The 24,206-nt window shown below is 39.8% G+C and overlaps 1 protein-coding gene across 2 annotated transcripts; it reads left to right on the forward strand.

The window, feature by feature from the left end:
- The first annotated feature begins 2,335 nt into the window (after positions 1–2,335).
- On the forward strand, positions 2,336–24,064 carry INTS8 (integrator complex subunit 8). 2 transcript variants are annotated; one of them, XM_041412653.1, is made up of 27 exons: positions 2,336–2,541; positions 3,747–3,921; positions 5,896–6,036; positions 6,457–6,528; positions 7,713–7,764; positions 7,995–8,177; positions 8,742–8,849; positions 9,491–9,646; positions 10,151–10,251; positions 10,594–10,735; positions 12,510–12,580; positions 12,717–12,892; positions 13,749–13,882; positions 14,670–14,780; positions 15,461–15,662; positions 16,262–16,383; positions 17,392–17,576; positions 19,007–19,040; positions 19,701–19,757; positions 19,839–19,900; positions 20,556–20,674; positions 21,851–21,954; positions 22,593–22,643; positions 23,256–23,329; positions 23,406–23,470; positions 23,565–23,608; positions 23,885–24,064. In XM_041412653.1, the coding sequence occupies exons 1-27, from the start codon at positions 2,412–2,414 to the stop codon at positions 23,999–24,001; spliced, it is 2,988 nt and encodes a 995-aa protein (XP_041268587.1). In that variant the 5' UTR covers positions 2,336–2,411; the 3' UTR covers positions 24,002–24,064. The 2 variants fall into 2 exon arrangements, with proteins under 2 accessions (XP_041268587.1, XP_041268589.1); XM_041412655.1 differs by having other exon boundaries at positions 2,407–2,541; positions 3,764–3,921.
- Positions 24,065–24,206: the final 142 nt, after the last annotated feature.

Genomic DNA, 24,206 nt, shown 5'->3' on the forward strand with positions numbered 1-24,206 from the left:
AATTTTTCCTCCTTTCTAAAGATATATGTGTAGTGTGGTAAGAAATGACAACATTTTTTACACCAAGGGATATTACATATGTGATTGCTGCAAATGAAACCTGCTGAGCCACAGAACTTCAGTAAGGTGACTCTTCCAAGTTTGAATTCTTACAACATTTTCATGAAGTGGATATACATTTTTATTGTTCTTTATTAAGTTGCCTCTTCTGAACTTGGTATCAAGTAAAGCTTAGCATAATTATTGGTAAACTGTCTCTTCCAAAAGAGACCAATTTGAACAATGTGCTACAAATCATGCTAACAGACTATGATCTCCCTGAGGGTTATTTTGTAATTCATATTCTGAAACTGAACGTTGTACATTTGGATGCATTAAATAACTCAGGAAAGCTGAAGCAGTACTTAATTTTTTCCCTCAAACAACTGAGCACACAAAGTAACATGCACAACAGAAGATAAACTGCATTCAACTCAGGACATGTAATGGACTTCTCTCCTCATGGAAGGTGAGAAAGAAGAACTTTCCTCTATCTCCTTGGGTCACTTACAGCAAGATGCAGAATGCTTATAGCTGAGAGCTGCACGTGATAGCCCCAAAAGTCACGCCATTTGCCTGAAAGCATGGAACAAACACTTCTTGAATTGCTAGGCTTGGTGCTGAAACCACTTCCCTGGGTAACCCATTCCACTGCCCAACCACTCTCCCGGTGAAAAAGTTTTCTAGTACTGTAATATTATTGTATGTAATCATATATCTACATTGCAAACCTCCTGTGCAGCCTTTGTGAACTCTTCTCTAGTAAAATATTAGAGAAACTCAGCCAAATTACTGAAATAGATAAAAGCTTCTGCTAGTCAACCTGCTTCTCCGCAGGACATATATGTTCTAAGAACAGGGATACCTGAAAAGCTTCAGAACCAGATCCTGGCTAGTTGCAGTTGAGAGAGTGGCACAGTCGCACATGGACTGTCAGGCAAATACTGACACCTTAATAACACTGGAAGCTGTAACTGCTAAGATGGACATGGAGCAAGTCCAGAGGAGGGCCATGAGGTTGATAAGAGAACAGGAGCATCCCCACTGAGCTGAGAAAGTTGGAGCTGTTCAGCCTGGAGAAGAGAAGGTTGTGTGGGGACCTCATAGCAGCCTTTCAGTATCTGAAGTGAGCCTGCAGGAAAGCTGGAGAGAGATTCTGTCAGGAACTGTAGTGATAGCATGAGGAGTGGGTACAAATGGAAAGAAGGGAAATTTAGGTTAAATATTGGGAAAAAATTCTTAACTGTGCACACAAAAGCCATACTATGAAAAGCTAATGTCCAAAAAGGAGGCAGAGGAATCCTGCAATTTTATTCTAATGAAGGGAGAGAGTCCACTAGGCCATTCCCCTGTGGGGTCTCTCTTGAGGTTTTGGAGGACGCAGCCTCCTTTTATCCTAAACTCCTGACCACATGTTGCCCTCTTTGTTTTCCCACTGGCTGAGGTACTAGGAAGGTACAGCCTTCCCAAACCACCTACCACATATTCCCCCAAAAACATGTATTGTCATTTTCCTCTGAAGTTGGGAAGTTCAGACCATCTGGGCTCTGCAATAGACTTTGCACAGATGCATTTCTCCTAATATTCTAAAGTTCAGGAATTCAAAATGTCTGGTCAAAATGCCTGGGTTCTGTCACAAACCCGTGCAGCTTGATGTTCCTAGAGACCGGTTTCAAAGACAGTAACACCCATTTCTCCTAAATCTCCTAAATCATCTTCTCATCAAATAATTTGTAAAGACATTAGCACCCATCCTTCCTATCAGCTATGAGGATGGTGAAACCCTGGAACAGGTTGCCCAGGGAGGTTGAGCATGTCCCAACGCTGGAAGTGTTCAAGGCCAGGCTGGACCAGGCTCTGAGCAACCTCTGCTGGGAGGTGTCTGTCCACGGCAGGAATGGTTGGACCTAGGTCTGTTCCAACCCCTTAACGTTCTACAATTCCTTTATTTAAATCTGCCTCCATGGATCTAAGTCCTAATTTCTTTACCCTTTCATGAGGCATTAGAGTGTGCATGGGCAGGAGCATGGAGGGTGAGCCATTTATCGGCCTGAGGGCTCACAGGGAGCACTGCGGGGACAGGACCTCGGTGGCTGCAAAGGCACAGGGACTGCAGCGGGGACAGGCAGGGGACACGGACCGAACTAGTGACTTCGGAAAGAAAACCACCGATTTCCTAAAGTGGCCAGGCTGCTCTGCCGACAGGCCCACCCAGCCACAGCCACGCTCCGCAGGGCCGCCCCACGGCCGCCGCGGCGGGCGGGCCCTGCGCGGGCCGCCTCCGAGGGGGCGCGGCCGGCGGCCATCTTGTGCAGCCGTCGGTGGCTGCGGTGCCGGGGTGTTTGTGCGGAGCTCCCTGCCCAGCGGCCAGCATGAGCGCGGAGGCGGCGGACCGGGAAGCCGCCACCTCCAGCCGGCCATGCACGCCGCCGCAGACGTCGTGGTTCGAGTTCGTGCTGGAGGAGGCGCTGCTGGAGCAGCACCTGCAGAAGCCCTCTCCCGGTGCGTGCCCTGCTGGCCGCCGCCTCCCCGCGGCCTCGGGTTCGGCCCGGCCCCGCTCCCCGGCCCCTCCTGCGGCAGGGTCGCTCCGGGCGCTGTGAGGCGGCAGTGCGGGGGCTCTGCTGCGGGGCTGGGGAGTGGGGGGCACTGCCCGCGGCCGTGCGGCGGCATTTACCGCCGGCGGTAACGCGGTTTTTCTCATTTCGCTTTATCTTTCCTATTTAATAACTTTCATTTCTCTGTCTTTCTTGTCCGGTAGGTCGTTTTTCCTTTCGCGTATGTGAATGTTGTGTGCGGAAGTGTAGTTTGTTTGGTGGGAGGTGCTGCTCGTGCACATCATTGCAGTTGGCAGCTGCTTTTCTGCCATTGGAGTCCTGTTGGTGGCAGGAGCTGACGTCCTCCGAAGGGTTCAGTGCTGAATTTGCTCTCTGGACCTGGAATAAATGGAAATATCATCTGATGTATTATAAGAAAGTGGCCATATTTAAAATCGCCTGATCTTTTGACAGTCATAAGTGGCGAGGAGGTGGAGGGAACAGGAAAACCTGGGCCTGTGTTGCCTCTACAGAAAGTCAATTTAAGCAGAATCTGTCTGAGATCTTATGCTTAGATCTTCACTTAGATTTTATACTCTCTTTTGTAATGAGTTAAGTAAATTGATAATACTTTCTTTATGTTTCACATAGTTCAGTGAGAATATAATAGCTACGGTTTGGCCTCTTTTTTTCAAAAGAATTAAAAGGTATTGGCTGTCTTATTGTAAGGGAGAGATTGGGTGCTTTTTTTGATGCTGTTCTTTAACCGGTCTGAAAGTATTTTCTAAATGTATTCAGAAGTACCAGCAATTGCTTGTAAATATACATAATGTGCAGAGGATAGTTACAAGTAGATGTATAGTTTTTATATCTTGTCATTTCATTAGGCATAATTTATTTTCACTAGATGCAAGTATCAAAACTTAATTAATACTAAATAGTGAAAATAAATAAAAGTGTGAGAGTGTGGTTACCATGGTCAGGTGAACTTTAACGTTAAGCAAAGATATGTTGGTAGTCTGATTTGAGTCAGCACATGGAGGACACCATTTGGGATTAGAATCTACCAGGTAACAATGTCACCAAGGATGAAAGAACCATGTTCATAGCTGGGGAAAAAAAATTAATTTCTGGGCTTATAAAGAATTTGAGGAGTGACTGGTTTTTTTGCAGACCCGCCACCTGTGCAGCTGATTGTTCAGTTCTTGGAACAAGCTTCAAAACCATCAGTGAATGAACAGAACCAAGTCCAACCACCACCTGATAACAAAAGAAACCGCATTCTAAAACTTCTTGCTCTCAAAGTTGCTGCTCATCTGAAGTGGGATTTGGATGTATTAGAAAAAAGGTATAGTCTTCATGCTAAGTTTACTAAATATAAATCTTCATGCCAAGTTTACTAAATTGAAGTGGCTTGAGATACTTATTTTAAAAAATGGAAATCTGTCTTGCTCCCTTTTGGGTGTGATAATTGAAATCGGGTTTTATTTTAGCTGTAAGATAGAAAACTCTTTTGATAAAGGCAGTGTGTCTGAACGAATCAACAGTGTTTAGAGAGGAAAAACAGCATGTGTTAGACGTTAAGATATGTACATGTGAGTTTCATAAAGATGAATTTGAGGTTATGTTTTCTTCAGTGACAAAACTAGTGTGAGTTTCCTCATTCTGACATGCTTGAGATTGGAGGTCTTGCTCCAGTGTTGTTAATGTGAATAACTCCATGTGTCTGTGAACTAGGTCACTGAAATGACTGTGGTTGAAATAGACAAACCCCAGCTTGGCAATTTTCCTTTGGAAATTTCAGCTGAAAAATGGTCTGATGAGCTAGAACAGTCGAGAACTACTTCACTTTGGCAGTGGTATGCATGTTAGGGAGCTGCACTTAACAGAATCACAGGATGGGTATGGTTGGAAAGAACCACAGTGGGTCATATGATCCAACCTCCCTACTCCAGCAGGGTCATCCCAAAACACATGGCACAGGGCTGTGTCCAGGTGATTCTTGTTTACACTTGGCTTCCTGTTTACACTTAAGTAATGGCAGAAGTTTCTTATTCACCCAGGTCTCTTGCCCCCTTTGTCTGTAATTTAATGTAAAATCTTAAGGGGACAATAATTGCCCTGGTTCTAACTTGCGTGGGATTGTGGAATCATTTAGGCTGGAAAGGAGCTTTAGGATCACTGAGGCCAACTGTTAATTTGACACTGCCAAGCCTACCACTAAGCCATGTCCCTAGGTGCCACATCTGCATATAATTTAAATACCTTCAGGGTAGGATAGTGACTCAACCCCTTCCCTAGGCAGCTTGTTCCAATGGCTGACCACCCGTTTGGTGAAAAACTTTTCATAAAATTCAATCTAAACCTCCCCTGGCACAACTTGAGGCCGTTTCCTTTCATCCTGTCACTTGCCTGGGAGAAGAGACTGACCACCCACTTGCTACAACCTCCTTTTGGGGAGTTATAGAGAGCAATAAGGTCCCTTCTGAGCCTTCTTTTCTTCTGGCTAAACACTCCCAGTTCTCTCAGCCACTGCTTGTAGAATGCTTCTGATAGAACATAAGACCTAAAAGTGGTTAAACAGAAGTCCTGGCTTCAGCTGCTAGAAGTGTAGTTTCACTGGTTGTTTTCAGTACTTGCTGCAAAGAATACAAATTTTTCACAAGATCAAAGGTACTTTTGGCAGTAGCTGATCTTACTTCAAATAAGGTCCAAATTAGTAATAGTATTTTAGCTGTGTTAAATTATACCACAAAAACTTGGGGCAGTGCAGTCCAGCCTGCATGTCTTCTCATTTTATTAGAGAGAGTTCTGTCCCAGCTAATGTATCTTGTACTTAACATTATTCAAAAATTCCTAGTCTTAACTTCACTTTATGTGAGTGAAATTTCATTTGTGATGGAAATGGGGTTGCTTACCTTCAGGGAGTATGATCTGGGGCTGCTTTCAAAGAACTTCTTGTTAGCTGGGTCGTGCTGTTACAGGTGACTGGATTATTCTGGTACAGTGCCTGTGTGGGGAGTGCAGTGGTGCAGAGTAGCAGTGCAGCTGTCAGGGCATCTGGACTACTGCTTGGGCCCATCCTCTTGGGCTTAATTTATGCAGCTAATACTGGTAACTGCTTTACATACCTGATCTCAAATGCTGAATAAACATCCATGTGATGTAAAGTACTGCATAGTACTTAACAGTACTTAATACTTAGAGTGTTGAATACTTACAGTATTCAGTAACCAGTACTGAATAGTGGTGTACATTGTTTAACATTCCATAAGGAGATTTACTCTATGAAGTATCTGATTCTGTCTTCTATATTTTATAGCTTGTCTGTTCCTGTATTGAACATGCTGTTGAATGAGCTTCTGTGTATCAGCAAAGTTCCCCCAGGAACTAAACATGTGGATGTAGATCTGTCCAGCTTACCCCCAACCACTGCAATGGCAATACTTCTCTACAACAGATGGTAAACTACTACATGGCAATAGTATAAAATCATTATACAACAAAGCAGTGTTTTCTTCTATCTGTATAATTGTATGTAGAAGGAGAAAGAATCCTAAAGTGCTAATATAAAGTATTGTGATCTGTTGCTAGGTTATAGTGATGGAGCTGAGTCTGAAAAGCTATTTTAGAGCTGGTTTTCTTCTCTAAAAATAGTCAAGATAGTGGTTTGAACTCTTATAAATATAAAAGTCTTCGTCTTTCAGCTTTTTATAGACATAAGAACATTTCTTAGCTGCTAGATGTGCTCTTGAGTAAAGGATGTGTTCTAATGGTGTAATGCTTCTGAAATGGTAAACTGCTATTATCAAGAGGCCTGTAATCTGCTTATTACACTTCTGAGGCTAATACCATTCTTTGCTTATTTTTTCCCCCTATGTAGGGCCATAAGGACCATTGTTCAAAGTAGTTTTCCTGTAAAGCAAGTGAAACCTGGTCCACCACAGTTAAATGTGTAAGTTACAGATATAATTAATTTGGATGTATTTTATAATCAGGAATGTAATTTCTAAGTGGATTAAATCATGTTAATAACATACAGTTTCTTAAAGTGTCTAGTTGTTACATGGAAAACTTGGATTTATTTCAAGTATATTCTCACTTTACTGTCAGACACACTTGATACGTATACTTGTCTGTTGTTCCACTCTGTCAGTGTTATAACCTTTGTGACTTTGTCAGGGTATGAAAATCATGAGAGGAAGAGAGATGACAATTTGCCTTGGCAGAATGCTTATGCTCTAGTTTAGATGGGGTACATTTCTTGCATTCTTTTGCATCCCTAACTTACAGTAGCTTGCTTAATATGGTTGTTTTATTACACCACTTGGAAGCATTGTGTATGATAACCTTAGAAATAATGAAGTATTTGCTTCATTAGGCAATAATTTGTAATTTAAAATCAGTTTTGCATTTTGCCTTCTAGAAGCTGTGAGGCTTTAGTAACAACTTGTTCATGACTTCTATGTTACAGATTTCTCCAAAAGTTGGAAGTATCTAAGTGTTTTCATATGTTTTATGTTAATTTTACACTTAAGCATTATACCTTACTTGTTTGAGAGAGTCTGTTAAATATGTTGATTAAACATACTCCTCTTCCTCCTCCTTATTTTACTGTAGATCTTATATTGTCCTATATGTATCAGAGTCTGATCCTGAATAAAAAAAAAAAAATCAGTGTTTCAAATAATTGAAAAATAATTGAAAATAATTGAATTTCAAATAATTGAAAAATACTTCTAATTTTTACGTAAACAAGTGAACACGCTTCTGCCCCTGGCATGTTTGAGAAGATTTAAATGTTGAAGCTTCATGAGACTTGGGGCTGTGGATGCTTTCTTCATTATTGTGTTGCTGTTGAATTGGTATTAGCAATCTGATCTTAAAAAAGGCAATGGTAGTTTTGCAACTTTTTGTTTTATTGAACCACATTCTCATACAAAACTATCTTTTCATTATAAAGTTCTGTATTTCAGATATAGATAGATAAGAGCAGTCAGTGGTCCTGCATTATGATGTTCAAAATGTAGTTAAGCAAAACCAAGCATGAATGAGTTATTGTGATCTAGAATGTGAAATAAAATAATGTGAAGATCTGCCTTATAACTGAACTCTTGACCTCTTGTGTCTAACTTGCAGTATGAATCATATTCAGCAAGAAAAGGAACTAACTGAAAATATTTTGAAAGTGGTGAGACTCTTTTCCCTTCATATTTTTGCTTGAATTTACATGTAAATATGAATTTCTTTATTGTACAAGAAATACAAAAACCAATTCTACATTGCATAGAATTTTTAAAGGATTTTTTTAAAAACTATCCTTTTACTGAGCTGTTAAAAATGTAGCATTAACTTAAGCCCAGAGTTAAGCTCAAGACCAAGAGGTTAATTCTTTTAACAAGAATGTAATTCTTATTACAGTTGAAGGAGCAGGCTGCTGATTCCATCCTGGTCCTGGAAGGAGCACTTAAATTAAACAAAGATCTTTATGTCCATACTATAAGAACTCTGGATTTATTGGCCATGGAACCTGGTATGGTGAATGGAGAAACAGAGAGTTCCACAGCTGGACTGAAAATCAGTGCAGAGGAGATACAGTGCCAGGTAGCTCACATTTTGTACTAAAGCTTTCAGTTCATATCTGTTTCTTTAGAAAAAGTGTTAAGTAATAAGCTTGAGGTAAATCACAGGGTTTTTTTTCTGTTAATGTTCCCTGTGTTGTTTTGGGTTGGTTTTTTTTTGTTTGTTTTTGTTTGTCTGTTGCTTTCTTTTGTAATGCAATTAAATAATACTGGCTTCATTTTTACATTAATAGAACTTTTAAAAATCATTGTAACTATTGTTACTTCCCACTAACCTCTCACTTTAGCCTTCTCAATCCTCTGAAATAACCCATGATATGACAAGGACAACTTATTGCATTGTTTTCAATGATTATGGAGAAATCATTCTTTCATTTTGTAATGCTTGTGCAGAATCACTCAGACTGAGATTGCAGTTAAAGGGGAAGCAATTGACGTATGTGGGGTAAGGTGTGCAGTGTATGTTGGTAAATTAGATAAAAGTAGGAATAGTTTAAAGTACATGCAACATTTGAGCTGAAATACTTCATCTTGACTTGGAACATGATGTCCAAGACTGTGTGTTTGATATCAGTGCTGTTTGCAGGTTTGCTATGATTTGGGTGCAATCTATTTCCAACAAGGATCTACAAATGCAGCTGTTCATGAAAAGGCTAAGGAAAAGTTTTTCAAAACCAAGGAGTTGATTGCAAAGGTAACAAGTGTTCTTTTAGCATGTGTATTCAACTCTTCTGTAAAAAAAACCCTTGCCTAAATGATTGCTACCTTCTTTAGCAGTTTAATAACTCTTAATGTACACAGTTTTTAAAGAAACTTTCTGAAGTTTTGAGAGTAATTTTTTTTCACGTTGTGCCTAGTTTGAAATTATATTAATCAGTTGCAGTATATTGCTGCTTTGTTCTACATTGTGTAATGAATAGTCTTTTACACAAATTGTATTGATGCAGAAAATGCAGGAATAACATCTCCAGTGCTAATAGTAACTCAACTGAACAGTACATCCTGTGTCCATGGTGATGATGGGTTTTTGAGGAAGGTAACCATATATCACTTCCTTTTTTTTTTTTAATCTAACTTTCCCTTGGAAATCGGATTGTCTATGTTCTAACCTTTCAAAAAAGTACATCTTTATTTATAAGTATGGTATGCTTCCTTTTTTATCTTGCTTTGTATTCATATTTCCAAAACCACAGAACTCCAATTTTTATTTAAATAGAGTGTGTACATGTGCGTTCTTTTGCTGTTATTTGTGGAAATTGTGAGTCTGTGTCTGAATTAAGCATATATTTCATAATACTTCAGCTACTAAGATCTGCTGTAACTTTTACTTTTCAGAATGGCTCATCATCACTTCATTTCACCATAGATGAAGAACGGTTAGCTGGGTATTGTCAAGCTTGCGAAGTTCTTACCTCATCTTCTGATGATGCATCTCAACAGGCAACTCCATACAGTCAAATCCACAGCTGTATGAAATCTGGCAAATACCAGGTAGAATGCCTAAACAAACCCATGTATGTTTGAGGGGGTTTTTATCATTCTTTGTGGAGGATTCCATTTGAACTGGTATGGATTTTAAGAAATGTTAAATGGCAGTTTCACCATTTACATACTGGTTTAAGTCCTGTGTGTTTAGGGATATAACATAATCTGGTATATATTAGATTAAAATATGTTGGATTCCATACGATGGTAAATAATTCCTGCCAGCTGAGATAAGGGCTTTTCAGGTAGACTTTAATTCCTTGGGTTTCAGGGATTGTTGCTACTTAGATGTGCAAGTTTGTTTTGGGGTTTTTTGGTTTTTTCTTTGATTTTTCTGATTATAAAGAAATTCTTTTGTTACTTGATTCCTTTCTGATTGTTCAATGAATTTTAGTATTAAATATGGATGTGAGCTGCTTCTCTTAGTTTCCTCATTTTTACCAGATAAAATAATTTTCTGTCGGGTTCTTTTGCGTTATGCATTGACTATTCCAACTGTTCTTGTTACAGGACTTAGTGAAGATATTCCTTGAAGATAACCTAACTCTGAGTTTACCTGAACAGTTCAGACAATCAGTGCTGAGAGAACTCTTCCAAAAAGCTCAGCAAGGGTGAGGCATTAAATAATGATAAATGTTCAATGACAATGAAGAGCAATTTTCAATAATTATGTATTTTGTGGAAAGTATGTAAAATCTTTTATCAACAAACTACTTAAATCCAAGAAACTTCAGCCATCATTTCTGTTAGCAGTAGTTTAAACTATATTTTACATCACACTGCAGCTCTTTGGTTGTATCTCACTGTGGCCATAGATGGAAAAAAATGTAATGAGCATTAACAGTTGATTTTATCACTTGACTGAGTTTTTAAAAAAATCATTTCCACCTGCTGTGATACCACTCTTTGTGTGTCAGAGCTATCCTGTGATCTTCAGTTTTGTGTTCATGCAGGAATGACGCTCTGGATGAAGTCTGTTTCAAAGTCTGCGTGTGTAACACAGTCTGCGACGTATTACAAGGTCGAATAATTGATATTCAGTTTTGCCAACTGTTCCTGAAGCCCAGCAAAGAGAAAATAGACTTCCTTCTTGAGGTAAAGCATTAATGTAAAATTGCAAGTGTAAATGGTATTAGTGAGAGATTTCTTTCCCCACATAACTTTTATTATTGCAAGTGATGCTCTGCTTTTTGAAGCAGGGAAAGGTAACTTCTCAAACATTATTCAGCTTGTTTGCAGTTAGTGCAGCTCCACTCGGTGATCAGTTCTGCATCTGTTGTTGATAGCTCTGTTTCCATCTGCAGGAATGTGGTGAGCTGTTGCTTCAGGTTGTATTTGAAATCGCTGCTATTCCTGACTTTGTTAAATTATATAGAGATATTGCTGAATATTTGTTCTAGTGGAACAAAGAATCAAATTCTCCAGGACAGAGAGAATGAGTAGAAAAAGTACCTGTGGAAGAGGACCACTTTTCCCTTATCAGCTTTGTTGTAGAAATTAGCATGTGGTAAAGTGATCCTGACTTACTGTTACATATGAGACCTACACTGTTACCCTTAGTGAAGCTTTTTAGGAAACTGATATTGCCTAAACTAAACTTAATCCTTTTATTGCTTTGCCATTATTTGAATGTCTTTTATTAATTTGAGCCTAATTCTTTCGCTTGTCTCTTCAAGCATGTGGCAAAAATTAAATTATGGTACTCTCTACTGCAGAGTAAAGTCCTGTCTGTGCAAGTAAAAACTTACATCACCTGCTCACATTGGGACTGAAACATACTTCTAAAAAATTTATTGCAAGCTGACAAATTCAATTATCTAGTTATTTTCAACTGCTGGTTAAAAAAAAAATCCTAATGAATCTTAATGCTTCATTTTTAAACTCATGTGCTAAATGATCTTGTGTGGCAGTCAGTGGCAGTGCTTCTGTATACCAGAGGAGTAGGAAAAAAGAATGTGGATTATGTCTGACAGAAGATGACAGTTGTCTGAAACATCCTATCTTGTGTACAGGTTGAAGGATCCATATGTGATGGCAATAGCTTTTATCAGGTTTACTTCAGAGACAGTCTTATTTCACACAGTTGTACTGAGATTCCTTTATCAAGCTTTGTCAGTCAAATCTTATCTTTCTTTGGCTTACAAGAAGCCCTTGAGAGCTGGTCTGAAGGAGAGTAGTATACGATGCATTAGAGTAACCTAGTCATGATAGGGTTACAGAACAAACAGAGCAAAACAGAAATACTGGCTTGATTCCAGATGAATTAGTGTAACCACCCAGCAATGCTGCACTTCGTTCCCACCCAACAGCACTTGAGCAGATTCAAAAATTGCTCTACAAAGTAAAAACAACTGACAGGCCAAAAGAGTTGGAATTGTTCAGTGTGGAGAAGCAAAGCCTCCAAGGGGACCTTGGAGCACCTTCAGGTTCCTAAAGGGGACTAGAAGAAAGCTGTTTTGCATTTTGTTGTGGGGCAGGACAGGGGTAATAGTTCAAACTCAAAATGGCAGATTAAATATTACAGAGAAATCCTTTACAGTGAGGGTGGTGAGGCACTTGAACAAGTTTCCCAGAGAAGCTGTGGATGCTCCGTCCCTGGAAGTGTTCAAGGCCAGGCTGCATGGGGCTTTGAGCAGTCTGGCCTAGTGAAAGGTGTCCTGCCCATGGCAGGGCTTTTAGAATTGGATGATCTTTAAGGTCTCTTCCAACTGAAACCATTCCATGATTATATAACTTTGTTGCCTCACTTGAGATGGAGGTTTACTGGCTGTTACTATTTGTGAGACGGAAACCTGGTCATTAACACTGGCTGTAACTAAATATAAATGTTCAAGGGGGCTGCTTAGTTATTTTCTACTTTCTTTTCCAGGTTTGTTCAGGGTCAATAAATTTGGAAAGTGCTTCTGAAGAATTGAAGAGAAGAATGGCAGCGTTTCTTAAGTATGTACCCATATTAAGATAACATGAACTTGCACTACGTAAGCAATGTAATACAGCACAATAAATATTTCAAGAAGTTACAACTGGAAGAATAAGCTTTTTTCCTGCTTATGTACTAACATTTTTATTTGTTTAGAAACTTGTGTTTGGGCATGGAAGATCTTCAGTTTGTCTTCATGATTTCATCTCATGAGCTTTTCATAAAACTGCTGAAAGATGATGAACGGAAGCTGCTCATTGACCAAATGAGGAAGAGATCTCCTCGAATCAATCTGTGCACAAAACCTGTGACTTCTTTTTATGATATCCCAGGTAATTTTCACAGCATTTTCATTAACTTATGAGCAGACAGCGCCCTGTTTCCACAATGAAAACCTTGACGTTACGAAGTGCAGGTCTGTTCTCAAAAAAGTTTGAAATGTTTTTAGAGAGAGTACTTCCTGTTGTTAGTTGGTGCATGTTCAAGAAGGTGCCTGTTACTTGCTTGTATCTCAAGTGAGTGTCATAGATAAGCTCAAATGAGTCCTAGGTGACAGAGTGAGAGAGTGTGGCATCGGTTTGAGCAAAATGTGGCTGTGGCAGCTGTTCCCAGAAAGGGAGCCCTACCTCTGGACTTACGTACATTAATGGTGACGTGACTGTGTGGTAAGCTGGACCAGGAGTGCCATCTGAATGAAATTGTAACCTACCAGAGTAAACCACAGATCTTTTCAATCAGTTAAATTCCCCAATACAGCTGGCTGGCTGTGCAGCTGCACAAGTCAAAGCTAACAAGAGGTGCCAGATGATGGCTGGAGCTGGAAAGGCCTTACCTTTTCTGCTCTAATGCAGTCCTGCAGTAACTTAAAGCCAGTTAAGACAATGTGTATTTTCACTAGAGCAGCATAGGAACACACTTTTAATGAAGATGTTGAATCTATTGCTTTGCTATAGCAAGAGTGATCAGAGCTGCTGGAGTGAGGAAGGGGACTTGCAAGCAGCCCTTTAGGTCAGGATGAAAGTAGCACAAGGTGTTTGTCAAAGGGCACAAAAGGATGGCTGGACCTATGGAAGCATGATATATCTGCTGTTCTTACTATGTTCTCTGATTGAAGTGTTATATACTAAAGAATTGCAAGTATCTACATTGAGAAGAAATGTGCTGGAGATGTGGTTGCTTTTCTTCTAGCTTCAGCAAGTGTCAATATTGGCCAGCTTGAACATCAGCTCATACTGTCAGTGGATCCGTGGAGGATTCGCCAGATCTTAATCGAGTTGCATGGTATGACCTCAGAACGCCAATTCTGGACAATTTCTAATAAGGTAACTTAGCTCTGTAATTCAAGGACTGGTTAGGTATCATACTGCAGTGAACAACAAACATTTTCTCATAGATCCTCAGGGTGACTTATGTTTTCCTTCTCTGTGTAGTGGTGGTTTATACATGAGGATTCGCCAGATCTTAATCGAGTTGCATGGTATGACCTCAGAACGCCAATTCTGGACAATTTCTAATAAGGTAACTTAGCTCTGTAATTCAAGGACTGGTTAGGTATCATACTGCAGTGAACAACAAACATTTTCTCATAGATCCTCAGGGTGACTTATCTTTTCCTTCTCTGTGTAGTGGTGGTTTAATAAGAATGATTATACATATCTTAACTCACATTCTATGTGAAGAGTATTACAACAAAACCTTTAACCGTTTGTTTTAAGGGATTACTGGCTGTATCACAAGCTTTCCTTATGAGAAAAGATGTTTTTGAAGCTTGTGCTTTTAGTGTTCTGACTAGATAGCACTATTGTTTTAGCTTAAATTTCTGTCATTAGAAGGTGGGAGCAGGAGAGAGGAAGACTTTGTGTAAATAAATATTTCTTGTCCTTTTTGTTTTGTTCCTCCCCTTAATTATTGCATATTCAAAGCTTGAACAATGGGTACTTGGGCGTTTTTATTGTATTTCTAAATGAGCCATACATTCCTTGTGATTAGATGTAAAGACAGGACTTGGCAGTCATTTTCAATATTTGGGGTTTGTTTGTGTTGTTTTAAGCAGTGATGTGAATTCTAAAACTTGTTTCTGTGCAAATATCCTATGCATTTCTCTCCCAGTGGGAAGTACCAAATGTTTACGGCAGTGTTATTTTAGGAATCAAAGACAGTCTGACTAGGGATTTGGTCTACATCCTGATGGCGAAGGGATTACACTGCTGTGCCATTAAGGTGAGCAAGCCATCTGAGCTTACTTGGTTGGTTTGGACAATTGAATCTTAATGAAACGGAAAGTTTGAAAGGCCCTTTTTTAGAAAAAGAACTGAAAAATTGGGTGGCGAGGGAGATGTTGTAACAAGCTCCATGTGTTGTGTAATGGATAAGTATTTCTGTCTCTCAAAAGTGTCATCAGCAAAGCAAAGATAATGGCTTTCCAGTGAGTTGGGCCTGGAGATAATTTCATTCATATAAAGTTTTGATTGTGTTGTAGATTGATGATGTAGACCATGTGGGATCTACATCCAGTGGTGATTTGGTTTACTCATGCAAAGTGCTGTTCTTTTGAATAAGTGTTTTACATAAAGAATTTATTGGAATGTTCTGTTTTCCTTGTAATTGACAAATTTGCTAAACTGCAGCTAAAACAAAATTGTACCAAGCATACCAGTAGTTGGTTCTAGATTGTTTTTGCTTAAACTCCTTGTTTTGTTTTCAAAAGATCAGTAACTCTTAAGCTTAATAGCAAGTCCAAAGGACTTATAAGTAGACACTGTGAGAGATGCTTGAGCAGTGCTGATGCTAATGGATGCTGAGGCTGGTTCAGCCAAGATAGAGCTGAATCCACTTTAGCTTGTAGTATTTCCCCTTATGAATTCGTTAGGAATCATTAATGCATTTAATTTTTATTGCAGGATTTTGTCCATGCAAAACAGCTTTTTGCTGCTTGTTTGGAGCTTGTGACAGAGTTTTCTCCAAAGCTCCGTCAGGTCATGCTGAATGAAATGCTGCTTTTGGACATTTACACTCACGAAGCTGGAGCTGGTGTTTCTGGAGAACGTCCTCCTTCTGATCTTATAAGCAGAGTCCGAGGATATTTGGAAATGAGAGTACCTGGTAGGTACATTACTGTCTTTCTGAGGATGCAGTAAAGCACAAACTTGAGAGAAGGGGAAAAATCCACAGCAAAATAACACAACTTTGTGTTGCGGATTAAACACATAGGTGTGTAAGTGGAAAAACAACAACGACTTTGACACTGGTTTTAGTAAATCATCAGAAATTTCATTAGTTTTTAGAAGCTGGAAGTGAGCATGATGTCTCTGTTGCTAAACATTGACAGTTTCTGTTCAGTGCCACTTAAAGGACTTGGACAGAATAAACATCTCTGCACTTCTGCCTGAAGGGTTTTGCTAGTTGTTGAAGCTGTCTCCTTGTTTCACAACGAGAGAGTAACATCGCACTGTTGTGATAAGGTGAAACCCTTGTTGCTCCTGATTTCTAGAGTTGAGGTCTCTCATCGGACCTAGCATCGTATTTTCATATTTTCCTGTGATAGCTGTGTAACAAAAACAGCTGATTGGAGGGAATGGGATATGCTTATTTTCATACAACACCATCTTACAACATTTTTTCTCAAAAATGCATTGTTCTCAAAAGTAAAACACATTTTTCTCAAAAATAAAAAGTTAAACAAAGAATTCCTTTCCTTTTAGATATTCCTCTTCGACAAGTTATAGCTGAAGAATGTGTTGCCTTCCTGTTAAACTGGTGTGAGAACGAGTATTTGACCATGCAAGTTCCATTACCTCTGGTTCAAACTAATCCTTATGTGAAGGTAACAAGTGCTCAGTCTCAAGGCTTTCTCAGACTGTAATTGACTTTTTTCTTGAAGTATATTTTTGCTTTTCAAAGCAAGTACCTTTCTGCTCGAGAGTGGCTGTAATGAATTAAGTATGGGCTAAAACATAGTGGGGCTAAGCAACAGGGATGTTTAGCACTTGACAAAAAACATGGAAGTTGTGCTGCAGGAGCACATGAAATCTTGGCCCTTGTTGACTGCCAGCTAAGGTTGGTTCCATGAGGCGTGTGTGGTTATGATCCATGATTGAAACACTGTAGCACTTCCTAAAGGACTCTCCTCTCAGCTGGAATTCAGCCTAGGTTTATGTAGGAGGTATGAGAAGTGTGCAGATCTCTGTTTTCAAGTCTGGCTTCTTTTCTGTTCTTAAGATACTTGTGTTCCAAATGCACTGTAAGAGTTCTGTTCTTTTACCCAGCGCCGGTGTTGAATTTTTGGAGACATTCAAGCCCTGCCTTCTTTGAAACTTTGTTTTCAGAATTGTTTTGCAGCAATGTTTCTCCTTCACGGTTAGCCCGTGGAGCACAAGGCAGGTGTATTGCAGAACAGGTTCATTTTTACCCTGCTCTGCTTACCTATGATACTTCCTAATTTCTGTTCTGAGGTTCAGCTTTTTTGTGTAGCATTGTGCCAATTTCAGTTAAGATTAATTACTATATGGAACTTAACTGAGTTCTAAAGAGCTGGTCTTTGTAAAACCGTATTTTATAGGGGTTAGGTTTTATGTAAAATATAAGTTTGTTTTCTGGAGCTTGTAATAATGAAATACACACCAAGAGAGCTAATAAATGTAAAAATGCTCTGTTTAATTCCTGTTTTCCAGCTTCTTCATCGGTGTTCTCTGCTGCAAAATTTAGTCACATTCCTTTGTAGTTCATAATTTAAAATCACTTGCTTAGCCATTTTAAATGCCAGTAATTGCTTTGCTGCAGATGCTATTCAGAGAAGCCTTAGTTGCTGTATTTTTTCTGTTGCCTTGCATAGCTGGGCCAGTTGCTGGCTGCTACGTGCAAGGAACTGCCGGGTCCCAAAGAAAGCAGGCGCACAGCTAAAGATCTCTGGGAAGTCGTTGTGCAAATCTGCAGTGTATCCAACCAGCACAAACGTGGCAATGATGGAAGAGTGAGTTTGATAAAACACAGGGAGTCTACACTGGGTATTATGTACAGGTATGGTTTCTAAACTTATTTTTGAAGATGGCTTGAATGGTTTGTTTGATCCCATGCTCTCGTCAAAAATTGTCTGGATTCCACTATCAGAGTGATGGCAGCAGCTAAAGATCTGAGTAAAAATCCTGTCCACTGTGGGAGCTGGGTATTGGGGATATGCTGGCTTTCCTTCTCAGAGGCAGAAGAGGAGTGTGTGGGAGGCAGCTCTCCATGCAGAAACTGAAGCTTATGTGGCTGTGCTCCCATTATAACCAGTGCAGTAAAGTCAATGGCATCTAGAGAGAGGGCAGTTGAGCTGATGAGCTGGAGGTGTCTGCTTTGCAGCAAATAGAATTGTTGTGTATCAGTTTTATACTTTTATAGCTGTATCAAGCACATAGCTCACAACATGGGTATCTACACTTAGCTTTGTTTCTGAGTCTAAAGCTAAATGTTACTCAGTCTTGAAATGAAATTCTAATTCAGCTAAACTCTGCAAAGAGTAAGAAAATAAAATTACTCTCATCAAGAGTCTTCTGTGTCAGACACCTTGGCAGCCTTAGCCTCAAATGACTGATTCAGGACTCTTAATTTGTCCAGTGTTCTTGGCCTGTTCTGAATTCTCAGCCTAAGTATAAGTTGTCAAATATGGTACAGTTTGGCATGTGTGACTGTATTGAACAGCTTTCCATGTTAAAACCTCGGGAAAGGTGTCTCTGTCAAACCTCTGCCTGTGTCTTTGCCTTCCTTGAGCTAATTAGCTTAATGTGTGCTAAAGGCCAGCTGCATTTGCTTACGCTGCTGTGGGGCAGGTGTAAGGGGGTACCAACGTGCTGTACCTTCCAGTTGTGTACTCTGGCAAGGAAAAGGAGTACAGGTGTACTCCAGGTCACTGAACCTTTCCTGCTCCCTCGGATTCAAACAAAAAGTGCAAGTAAAGAGCAGTGACCCTGTTGTTATTATGGAAAAGAAGTAGGGAAAACTTTTCCAAAGGTTGTCCTTGTCTGGATTGTCTTAGGGTGACAATTTCTGATGTTCATTACAAGGAAACTGAAGTGCCTTATAAGTGATCACTGTGTACCCTCTTCTGTAAGTGTGTAGGTCATTGTTGCAAACCTAGCTTGTGGAATTGCAGTACAGTTCAATTGGTTTCCCCTTTAGAGTCAGTAGTTGACTTCTGTGATTTTCATGCCTTTTATAGTTTGATAGAAGAACATACCTCTTACTTAACCTGTTTTTAGTATAAAATTTGCTAGCAACTGTATTAAAAGTGAATGAGGTGGTTGAGCATTTTCATTTACATGCCCTACATTTGTAAACTTATGAAGTTTACATAGTGAAGTGAAGGGGTATTTTAGCAGGTGAAGAATTTGCTGTACTGACTCTTGTTTTAGGTGTGCATATATTCTTTATTGTGGATGACTATTTACGTATTTGTATCCCTAATTTAGGAGTGAATTGTTGTCCTTCATCAAAAAGCTTCGGGTAAGTCACAGTGGTGTTGAAAATATGTTTGCAACCAAAACATCCTTTTGGTGTAGTATTTTTCTGGACTTTTAGTGTTAAATTCCAGAAAATCTAACAGTTATGTGGGTGTTTTGTATGGCTGAAAAGCATCTGAGTTTGCTATACCTGGCACACAGCAGTGTGGAATAGCTTGTAAAAAAATGACCCTGAATTCTGATGGAGATCTGTTTACATTGGGAGTGTATTTTATTGCAGCTGTCACGAAGCAAAGCATTCCTTTTGGAGGGAGACAGAAGCTGCTACATGCATCATACTAAGCAGCAGAAGTAAGAAGGAGAGAAATTGTTTATAGCTTCTGGGTTTGTAAATGCATAGAAAGTTGTAGTAAACCTAGCTTAAGTTTAAGGTTAGGTAGTAATCACAGAAACAACATAAAGATGTGTAAAACAAAAGTATAAAGTTTATATCCAAGGAGTTAGTCAGGAACATCTGAAGTAATTAAAAACTTTTTGCAGAAACATTCTTGCATTATCCTTGTGTTGCAGATCTCTTAACAAAATATTGTTCTAATTCAATAGGAAATTAGAATGAGTGCATAACTTCTTACGTAGTTTTAAAGCTCAGGGAAGAAAGTGGAGTTTTGTCAGTTCATAAGAATATTTTTCTTTTCCCCTACAGGAACCATTGGTTCTAACTACAATATTGTCCCTGTTTGTCAAACTGCATAATGTTAGGGTTAGTATATATCATCAGTCTTTCTTGGCTTTCTTGAAACGTTTCTTGTTGTGATTTCTCATACCATCTTTCTTCTCTTAGGAAGACATTGTGAACGATATTGCAGCAGAACACATTTCTATCTGGCCCTCATCCATCCCCAAGTAAGATGATGATAAAAAACACTTTATTCAAAATATTGTATGTGATGGGTTTGGTCCCAGTTACTGTTAGTGTGATTTCTCCACGTAAAGGCATCACTGCCCCCATTCTGTCTCTGGGAAGGTTGGTTTGAGGACGTGGAGAGTTTTGTTCCTAGTTTGATGGTCCTGGTGAAGATATGAAAAAGAAGAAAGAGGAGAAGAAAAAATTGGGTTTTCTTAATCTATGTGCTTTATTGAACTGTATGTTCACTATATGTGAACTATATAACACTTTAATGTGAAATCACTAATATTTTTGAGATGTATGTGAATAATAGCCAAAATAGGCAGTAGAAAATGGTAGGTATTGATTCATTTATTCTGACTGGATTGAACTTTACTTCTCCACTGAAATCTGGAGGTTCTGTGGGGTGGAATCTCAGAATCTGATTTAGTTCTGGCTTTTTGTTCCAGCCTGTGAAGGCTGTATTTTTTCAGTCACATTTACTGTATTGTAACAACAGAAGTCTTAGTCAACAGGAAATCCTTTCTGGAGTTTGTTATGCTTCACGCTTATGGCAAGGTGATTTGGACTTCAACTAATGGGAAATCAAGTTAATGGTTAAAAAAACAAAGCAGTAAGTTAGGAATTATTTTTCTTTCTTTTTTCTTTTAGTCTTCAATCGGTGGACTTTGAAGCTGTAGCTGTTACAGTAAAAGAGCTGGTCAGCTATGCCTTGACTATCAATGCAAACAACCACTTCTGGTTAATTATTCAGGCAGATATTTATTTTGGTAAGTGAAACCAATGTCTGTGTTTAACGTGTGTAGAGGAACCTTGCTGCTCGGAGATGTGTTTGACAACCCTCCTTGTATTTCCTTCTGTGAAAAGAAGTTAAAGTGATACATGAGGTTAAAATCTTCAGATGCCGTGGTGTAGGTGGATTTGCCTGGGAAGATGTCTAAACCCACAGATAGCCTGAGCTTCTTATAGGTCATGCACACTTGCTTTTAGGGTAAAGGAAACTTCCACAGTTACCATTAACTTCACTCTTCTAGTGCAGTTGGTCCTTGAGTGATGTAATTGTGCAAAACCATGGCACTCCAGTGTTTTATAAGTGAATGGAAAGTTGTGAATAGTGGTTGTTTTTAAATGTGGAGATCAGCTTCAGTGGAGCACAAGATGAGCAGTGGGGAGAGGACCTGTATTTTATGTAGGGAAGTATCAAGGGTTTGTAAATGAGGAATAGCTGCAGGTTTATCACCCTTAGGGTAAGAGGAGGAGTCTTAATCCAGTGTTCAGTGCTGTCATGTTACATGTGGGAGAGTGATTCAGGGTTATAAACCTGTTTTCCAGCGTTTATTGCCTGTACCAAGTGCAGCAGTACCCAGAAGGAGGGCATTTATGTAGGGAGCCTCAAAGCTGAGTGAAAGAGCTGGCTGAAAGGTGTGTGAAAGAGCAGTGCTTGGAGCAGTGGCAGTTGTCTGTATTTCAGCAGCCCTGGGCAGGCAGGCTGCTCCTGCCACAGAGCCCCAGGAGGCTGCTGCCTTCTCCGAAGCTCAGGAAGGGCTTACTGGGAGTAGAAGTAGTGCTGAGCCATGAGGATGCTTTTCACTCACACCAACTAAACTCCTTCACCACCATGTGTGTGCTAAGCTCACTGAAGACAAACTTCCACTCTTAAGGTTGATGGATTCAAGATCAACTACCTGAAAAAATAAAAAGTAATCTCCAAAAGGCAGAAATTTGCCTGTGGTGCTAGTTTCCCTGATTGTGTAGTTTTTCCATCTACCACTGTGTAACCACTTGCAGTGTGTCCGTGCTTTTTAAACAATGAAACACGAGTGATTTTCCCAGTAGAATTCAGCTATGAGATACACATCTGAATAATTCTATAAACAAGTGATCTGAGTGTTACATAACTGCGGTGTTTACTTTTGAGACCTTATTTTGCTTCTTTCCCTTGGCAGCAACTAATCAGTATTCAGCAGCCCTTCACTATTACCTACAGGCAGGAGCTGTGTGCTCGGACTTCTTTAATAAGATGGTGCCGCCAGATGTGTACACAGACCAGGTGAGCTGAAGTGGGATTTGCCAAAATCTCTTGGGATTCAGTCAGCATCCTGAGTCTATGCAGAGACTAAACTGTCCAGCACACACACTTTCCTGTAGCTTGTGAGGTGTTATATCTTGGTGCATTTAGGAACACACGTTCTCATGAGTCATTTTTCTTTTTTGGCTTGTTGCTTGAAAGCCATAGAAAATGGGAGACTTCTCCTTTGGTGAATCACAGAAGGCTTTTCTGTTAGTTCATAGAGCCTGCAGAGCTGTGTGCTGGGAAAGCACTGTGGGACACCAGTGGAGTGGAGAGCAAATGGGAAAGGCCAGAGCACAATCACTGTGTGCTGTGAGCACACCATGCTGGGCAGGGCTGGGGCTCAGGACAGTGCAGCCAGCAGTGCTCCAGTGCTCACCTGAGCTCCAGCTGCCAGGTGAAAACATCTGGCTCCTGCTCTGCTGCAAATCTCTGTAGTGATGAAGCTCAGTTCATCAGTGCATGTGCTAAAGCCTGGCAGTTTCTAGGGGGTAGAAGAATGTAAATAGCTATTTAGCTGGCACCTAGAATTAAAAAAAGAAAACAGTAATAAAAATTGCAATTTGTGTTCCAAAACAAGTATTTCAGAACATGTTTTGTTTTTAACCTTTCTGTAGGTGATAAAAAGAATGATCAAGTGTTGCTCTTTACTCAATTGTCACACCCAGGTAAGAGGTGAAACATGGCATTAATTAAAACATCTGCTTATAGTTACATAGGGGATAAATTCAAAAGAGACTGAATTCGATGTCCCTTGGAAATGCAATCTGCAGTAGAGTTTGTTACCTTTGCTTCTAGAACAGTTATAGGACTAAAATTAGTGAGTAAATAAACACATACTTGGAAATGTAAAAAGTAGAAATAGTCTGGGGGTGTTTTGTCCTACTTTTCTCTGATACTCTAGACTTGGTATCTGTGGGGTGGTGTTGGGAACCTGGCTTTGTGTCTCCTAACTGCAAGTGCTATTGCTGATCCATGCAGTCAGTCATTCTTCAAGAAGTAACAGAGTTTATACTGGGCTCTGCTTTAAAAGCTCTTGAATGCATTTGAAAACCTGGAAGGCAAGTCACTCCCTTCTGATCTGAGTAAATCTTTTTTTCTTGTAGCTCTGGCTACTAGTGATGTCAAAATGATCTGTGTTCAGGTGCTCAGAACTTGCTTGCCTTGGAAATAAGGTCTAGATTAGGGGCTAGAAAAGGAGTGGAATGAAGAAGGCAGTGTGTGGAAGGTCTGTTTGTGGGGAAATAAGGCTGTCAGAATCACCGAGTCTTTCCTTACAGGTAGCTATTTTGTGCCAGTTCCTCAGAGAAGTAGACTATAAAACTGCTTTTAAGGCACTGCAGGAACAGAACAGGTAAATGTTACAGCAAAGTTTATAGAGGCTTAAACACAGTGTGTGACTCTGTCAGTTAACCTGCCTCATCTTTCAGTCACGATGCCATGGATTCTTACTATGAATACATCTGGGATGTCACCATCTTGGAGTACTTGACATGTATCCTTTTGCTGGAATACCACATATACTGGATGTTGACAGCTGGGAAAAAGTCCTTTACCTACCTAAGTGACTTTTCTTGACTCATCCTCAGATCTCCACCACAAAAGAGGCGAGACAGACAAGCGGCAGATAGCAGTAAGTTAACCCAGGGTGCTGAGATTTCTTCAGACTTTCCCTCCCTGAAATCACCTCTGAGAAGGTGGTTTCAGTTCCAGTTTTTAATTTCGCCACACAATTCTTTTAGAATCTGGGTGCTTACATAAAGCTGTGGCTGAAGGGGTGGGGTGGCAGGGCGTACAGGAACTAAATGCAGAAATAAAGCACCCATGGAACTAGTGCTGAAAGTGCCTTGAAATGAAACAGCTCTACTGCAAGGGCTCATGCTGGTTGTGTCTCCTCTTTTGTTTCAAGATAAAAGCCATTGGCCAGACAGAGCTGAACGCCAGCAATCCCGAGGAAGTCCTACAGCTTGCTGCTCAGAGAAGGAAAAAGAAGTTTCTTCAAGCAATGGCAAAACTTTACTTCTAGGCTAATGCTGGAAGACTATAACAAGATGTGTAAAAGTGAAAAAAAAAATCTTTCAAGACTTTATTACTTTTTAAAATACATTTAAATTTTTGTACAACATTTACAGTCTAGTATCTTTCTTCTTAGAAATAGATGAAATCTTACAATAAACCCCTTATTTTTACAAAGTGTACAGAAGGCTGGAAGCAACTGCAGCTAGTTCCAC

This window comes from Onychostruthus taczanowskii, unplaced genomic scaffold (assembly GCF_017590055.1).
Source record: "Onychostruthus taczanowskii isolate IOZ18803 unplaced genomic scaffold, ASM1759005v1 scaffold4, whole genome shotgun sequence".
NCBI classification, from domain to species: Eukaryota; Metazoa; Chordata; class Aves; order Passeriformes; family Passeridae; genus Onychostruthus; species Onychostruthus taczanowskii.

Excerpts from the sequence above, each read along its gene's own strand:
- INTS8 (XM_041412653.1), top strand. The coding sequence starts at position 2,412 with ATGAGCGCGGAGGCGGCGGACCGGGAAGCCGCCACCTCCAGCCGGCCA. Across the intron at positions 2,542-3,746 it reads CCTGCAGAAGCCCTCTCCCG|ACCCGCCACCTGTGCAGCTG; the intron begins GTGCGTGCCCTG and ends GTTTTTTTGCAG. Across the intron at positions 23,471-23,564 it reads CATCTTGGAGTACTTGACAT|ATCTCCACCACAAAAGAGGC; the intron begins GTATCCTTTTGC and ends ACTCATCCTCAG.